Genomic DNA, 6,050 nt, shown 5'->3' with positions numbered 1-6,050 from the left:
CTACTTGTTCAGTGCCTAGATTTCCATTTCACCCCCTATATCTTCCGGTTAGACGTAGTCCTACGTCAAAAGTTACTGTGTGGTGTGGCATTTATGCCGATAAAGTCATCGGCCCGTACTTCTTTGAAAACGAAAATGGAGCAACGGTAACCGTGAATGGGGAGCGTTATCGGACAATGATAACCGATTTTTTATTGCCATTTGTTCGTGAAAATAAATTGGACAATTACTGGTTCCAACAGGACGGCGCTACATGCCATACAGCGGCTGCCACGACCAAATTATTGCGCGAAATGTTCCCCGGAAGATTAATATCGAAAAACGGCGATTATGACTGGCCACCGAGATCACCTGATTTGACGCCTCCAAGGTATACACTGGTAAACCAAGGACCCTGGCTGCGCTGAAAGACAATATCCGACAAGAAATTGCTGCCATATCGGCCGAAACATTGGGCAAAGTGATGGAAAATGCCGAAAAAAGGGCACATTTTGCGGTCAAGGCCAGAGGTGGTCATTTACGAGATATCATAATCAAAAAGTAGTTAGAACAAATCTCCTTGGACCAAAATAAATGAATTTCAAAATTTTTTTTTTTAAATTTCACTTCTTTACTTTGCTATTGCAAAAACAAATCCTTCCACTTTAAATGGCCCACCCTGTATATAGTAGTCATTAGATGTAAATTGTACATGTTAGTATAAATTTAGATTTAGTAAAAAATCATCAGCTGCAGTTGCGTTAACACCCCGCTATTACATTCTTTCTAAATAGTTAAAAGTAAACAAAACATAATAAATTCAAACATGAAGAGATCGAAGATGAAAAGTGAAATTGGTGTATCAGGTGAATCAAATTTAAATTATGTAAAAATATGTGAAAATTGCTAATACACTTGAATATTAAATTTCTCACCCATTTTGTTAATCTATGACAGTGGCTTATACGTGCTGCATAAGCATCCTAATCTCCAATTCTTCAGTTTGCTAGCTCGACTTGATTTATCCGGAACTTGCCGGATCGCTCGGAGGATGATGCGATACAGTTTCAGAATGTTTCATGATTTTTTCTTCTGATACTGTTGTATCGTCGAGTTTGGTTTATATGCAACAAATAGTTTCCTGTTTGTAAATTATTAAAAAAAAATTAGGTTCAATTTAAACGTGAACAAATCGAAGATGAAAAGCGAAAATGCTGTATCACTTTAATCAAATATAAACTTTGTGAACCTGAAATTTTTTTAATGATAATGGCCTTTTTTTCATTAAATAACTCACCTGTCTTGCTAATCTATGACACTGACTTATGCGTGATACATAGGCATTTTAATCGCTAGCTCTTCTGTTGGATGTATGTTCGCTCAGAAATCCACATGAGTCGACTCCCGTAACTAATTTTGACTTGATTTATCCGGAACCTGCTCGAAGAATGGTCAACGAACGATAGACAAGTGGAAGAAAGACGGGAATGTTGTTCCATGTTAGGTATATTTTTTTTGTCGATTAGATGGTGGGTGTCGAAAAAGAAAGTCAATGAAGAGAACCGATCAATGTAGATAGGTCCTTTTCGAAAGTTACGCAAGATTTGATTTACACTAATTCATAACTAATTCGAAAAAACAGTGTTTCTTTCTTTGATTGTAGTATTTTCACACTTTATAGATTCTTGTTATAGTACTCAATTCACAGGAAGCGATACAGTGAAAGGGGGTCCGGTAACCTAGATGCCTGCGCGTCCGCTTACTAAGTAATCTTGGGTTCAATTCCAGGACCATTATTTGTTAGCCTCAATCTGGTTAACGGTGGGACAAAGAGAAAGCTGTGTAATTAGAAATCAAAAGGTATTTATTTTATTCAACATAATTGGTTTTACACGATTCGACGGAAAATGCCAGCTGAATTGATTTGAGGAAAAAACGCCAAAAAGTTACTTCTCGTCTTTAACCACAGTCTTCGAATCTGTCATTTCACTCTTTAGTTCGTCTTTCTCTGTTTTGGCATTTTGATTCTCTTGCTTTATGATTGTTTTACGTTTGTCGCGAGCTGCTGCGTGATTCCCTCGATGTTTGAAAGCTGTGGTTCTATGATGATTCATCCATTTCCCTCTGCTAGCCGAATGTTTTATAAACGGTCTCTGAAATAACGGAACAGACAACAATCTACTATGTTCGCACACTCGATGTATTTACCTTCGTATGTACCATATCATCCCTATCTACGAAGCGATCAAACATATGCCGCTTTCTTTGGAAACGCTGTCGCTCTTCCCCTGCATGCGTGAACTGATAGTTCTCTATTTCATCCTGTTCCCAAAGCCGCCTCATAGGCGGGATAACTCCATGCTTCAAAGATTCTAACATGTGGCGTTTCGGCCGCAAACGCATGAATTTTTCATTCTCTGCTATCTTTTTCCGTAATTCATCCTCGACATCTTGTTCGATGAAACGTTGCTTTCTAACGGTGTCATCAATAGGAATCGCGAGAAAACGTTCATCGTCTAGAAAAGCATCTGAAAACCCATGTCGAGATACTCGATAAAACTGAACGAAAACACCATCCAAATCCTGTTTGGAAACATATTTTACGCCATCGTATTGCCGTAGATAGTGCTCAAGACTTGTTTCGCTTTCCAGCTTATCCTCCACTATCATATGTTCGAAACGCCACGATTTACGCTTCGGAAAGAAATCCGGTGTGCGTCCGTTGCACACATTCAAGTGGTGGCCATAGTACCGATCCCGATGACACCACTGCACAGCCCGATTGGCATCTTTTTCGCAACAGAAGTACACCAACATATCGTAAAAACCGACACGTTTCTGGTACTCTTCGAAGAAAGTGTCCTTCCGCCGGAACACCATGAAAGCCGGAATGCCCTTCGAAGCAAAGTACTTATGAACTGCATGCGTACAATTGTAATCTCCATCATGTCGCCGGTAGAGTCGAAAGTTGCCAACATATACCGGCCAGAAAGCCGCTAATGGCCAGTCCGGCTTGCAACGTGGATCCAGAGTGGTTGGCGAAAAATCTTTATCAGAATACGTTCGTGGAGCGAGAAGATGCGCCGGGCAGTCCCACTGTATCGTCTCGCCATTGGAATCCACACTTTCATTCTCGGAATCCGTAATTTCTGCCTCATCTAACACAACGAAATCCTTTAAATCTTCCGGCACTGATTCCTCCTCTTGTTCAGCTTTGATGTAAACATTTTGTTGTAGTTCCTGGCCAGTATCCGTGGATTCCGCCGGCAGGATCACTGTTGGTTCGGTTTCAGATGTGCTTGTCTCTAAAGATGTCATTGTCTGAAATAACAAAACAAAATTAGAACCTTTAATATTCTAAATAAAGGAATTGTAAAGTTAAACAAACCAAACCGCTCAAACTCAACAATATGATAGTTTTCCTTTCACAGGTTTTTCTGTGTGTCCAAGTGATTTTTGAAGGTGGGTCAATTAGTCTTATACACTCTCCAAAAAGATTGGTATATATGACGAATTTTTTGTTAATTACTACCTGAGAGAGAGATAGAGAGATTGTTTTCTTTTTATTCTTTTTACGCATTCTCATCAAGAAAATTCCAATCTGACAATTTCAATCAAGCAAGTTGTTGTCATTCATTTATGAGAAAAGTGTTCAAACTTGACGTGATCCTTTGTTTGTGAGTACATTTGTGCGTTTTTATCCCCGATTTGATTTTTGACGCAAGACTGCGTCTAACAGGAATATATGGGGGGTGAAAAATTTGAACACTGATCATGTAGGAAATAATAATATATGTACCAGGTCAGCCCACATCATGGCTTCCAGCAGCATCGGCCTATTCAAACAAGTTTTTTTTTCACATTTGATAATTTCGATATAGTTGTCCTAAAGAATTATTTCGATGATTTCTAAAACAATATCCGTAAGTAAAAATCAAACTGGTTTTAATGATTTGTTTGTCGGTGGAGATCTTGTGTGAATTTATGGGTGTTTTGGGCTAATTTGTGACTTTTTCCGAACGTTCATTCAGTTTTCGCGAATTCTTTCATTCTTTCATTCATTCTTTCAATGGTTCCAGGTTGATCTATTGCTGCAAGCTCAGTGAATCGATTTTTACAATGTTGGGCGATGATTAGATATTACCCGATGCAATTTGAATATGAAGCATATGTGGAATATATAAAATAAGTGCTAATCTTCCAATGAAAATAGTCAACATTGATTTCTGTCAGGTGCATTTTGAGGAAATTTTGTTTGTGTCCAATGGAAATAATAATAGGTTGACTAAAAAGGATGCTGCGTCTGCATTTTTAACAGGCAGTGATCACGATTCGGATGAAGATGAGAATTATCCTACCAGTCTTTCGTCATCTTTGCCATGATATTCCTGCCCATCACTGATGGACCATTCATATGCAAATTTTAAATTTGACATGCAGCTCGCAAATCAAGGCAATAGTATCACTGAAGATCCAATCGAATTGACCGACAGTGAAGTTGAACCAATTAGTCTTGTCCACAAAACTAAAAGGGGTTTTCTCCCCTTTATGTGTGATATACTTTGTATACCATTTCCCACATAGACAACATATCTGTCGCTTCCAATCAGTCTACATAAATGTTGCGCTCAATCTGCCCTCCCTCACAACACCCACTTCACGTTTATGACATTGATGAGTAAACATTGTTTGTACGAGTGTCGAGCAGGAATGAATTGTCTCTTTCAAGATTCATTGTACCCCTAATAAGTGCTCGAAAGATGTAATCTTACGTTGACCAATGTTTGTATACTTGATCGAAGAAATTACAAAAAGAATGTGTTTGACCGCAGTATTTGATAAACTCTTTCTGAAAAGAACTGGATTTGATTGCTGAAAACACTATCTTGTTTTCTCTCGTGTTGTGCGTTATGTGTGGCGAGGGTAGTTTTTTTCGAAGCTGCTGCTGATTTCTATGGCTTCGGCGTTTTCGGCTTGCATGCAGCAATTTTTGAGGACTTGTTTGACTTTTGCTTTCAGGCAGCCACACCGGTAGCAGCAGCAGCCGCTAACCGCTGTACAATTATAATTGAGTGGATTTCCAAGCTGGCACCTGCTTATATACAGATTTTTGTGAGTTCAATAGCTTGCTTCCATAGCAATTTTTGAGCTATTGAAACAAGTTTTTGGATCAATAAGAACACTTATATAACGCGTAGACATTTTATCTTTCGAATGAAGTGGTTATCATACCGGCGAAGAGGTTTTATTGCTCAAAATCCTGTTTCTCCAATGTAACACTCGCGTTCTCAAAGCTTTGAACTTACACCCCAGTATAGAAATGAAAGATGTAGTCCGACGTCAAAATTATTTTCAATTTAAATGTCTTGCAAAAATGCCATGTTGAAATTTTCTACATATTTCAATTCGCGACTACGAAGCTGAATTTGACAGCTTGTGTGCGTGAAGCGAATGTCAACAAAGAATTGCAAAAAGAATGTGATTTTTAAACGCACCGTTTTTAACGTTTTTTGCAGAAATTTTCATAATGGTGAGTATGTATTGAAAGAACTATCCTCTAGGATGCTAATTTAGTTAAATCACATAAATTTACTGCAGGGGAAAACGTTTTCTTGCCGCATCCAAAGGACACTGTCTTTACTTGTGAAAAAGTAAACAAACTTTCAGGATACTAAATTTTAATAAAAATTAATAATTGTGTGCAAAATTTATCTTCCAAACGGTTGAAAAATGAGTTTTCCTTATGCAGTGAAAAAAACTTTGCCGTAGCTTAAGCTGAATTTAACTTATAAGTGTTTTTCTGTGACCTTGTTTCATGCATTATCAGGAGCCATCAGTCGGAGAAAATGAAACCTGCTACGTGGCTGTGGAGTTTGCGGATGTGTTCGATTACGCGGCGGGTGGAAGTCGTCGTTTAGTCGTCGAAGGCGAAAGAGTATTCAAAGCTGGACATCTTTTAATAGTTGGTGTTGAAGAAGTTCACGATGAAGGCTTCAGTATTTTCTCGTCCTGCCTCCAGTCATCATCTCCAAGCTCGGAACCCCATACAATAAAAATTCGTACGAAAATCT

The 6,050-nt window shown here is 38.5% G+C and overlaps 1 protein-coding gene and 1 long non-coding RNA gene across 3 annotated transcripts; one reads left to right on the top strand and one right to left on the bottom strand.

Annotated features, from left to right (window-relative positions):
* Positions 1-693: 693 nt before the first annotated feature.
* On the top strand, positions 694-1,234 carry LOC129778173 (uncharacterized). The gene is made up of 2 exons (XR_008743386.1): positions 694-845; positions 937-1,234. It is a non-coding gene; the product is annotated as an uncharacterized LOC129778173 (long non-coding RNA).
* Positions 1,235-1,825: 591 nt separating this feature from the next.
* LOC129778171 (uncharacterized) lies at positions 1,826-3,506 on the bottom strand. 2 transcript variants are annotated; one of them, XM_055784908.1, is made up of 3 exons: positions 3,368-3,506; positions 2,188-3,300; positions 1,826-2,132 (listed from the first exon to the last, which is right to left on the bottom strand). In XM_055784908.1, exons 2-3 carry the CDS (start codon positions 3,295-3,297, stop codon positions 1,926-1,928), a joined length of 1,317 nt encoding a protein of 438 aa, XP_055640883.1. In that variant the 5' UTR covers positions 3,298-3,300; positions 3,368-3,506; the 3' UTR covers positions 1,826-1,925. The 2 variants fall into 2 exon arrangements, with proteins under 2 accessions (XP_055640883.1, XP_055640884.1); XM_055784909.1 differs by having other exon boundaries at positions 2,200-3,300.
* Between the last annotated feature and the right edge of the window lie 2,544 nt (positions 3,507-6,050).

The sequence above is a fragment of the Toxorhynchites rutilus genome, chromosome 3, assembly GCF_029784135.1.
Source record: "Toxorhynchites rutilus septentrionalis strain SRP chromosome 3, ASM2978413v1, whole genome shotgun sequence".
Classification (NCBI taxonomy): Eukaryota; Metazoa; Arthropoda; class Insecta; order Diptera; family Culicidae; genus Toxorhynchites; species Toxorhynchites rutilus.
The sequence above is the reverse complement of the archived record's forward strand: the minus strand, read 5'-3'. Positions and strand labels throughout refer to the sequence as shown.

What these genes read in the sequence shown, in the direction of transcription:
- LOC129778171 (XM_055784908.1), bottom strand. Translation starts at nt 3,297, where the DNA reads ATGACATCTTTAGAGACAAGCACATCTGAAACCGAACCAACAGTGATC. An exon ending in ATGATATGGTACATACGAAG is followed by an intron (nt 2,133 to 2,187) that starts GTAAATACATCG and finishes CCGTTATTTCAG; the next exon opens with AGACCGTTTATAAAACATTC.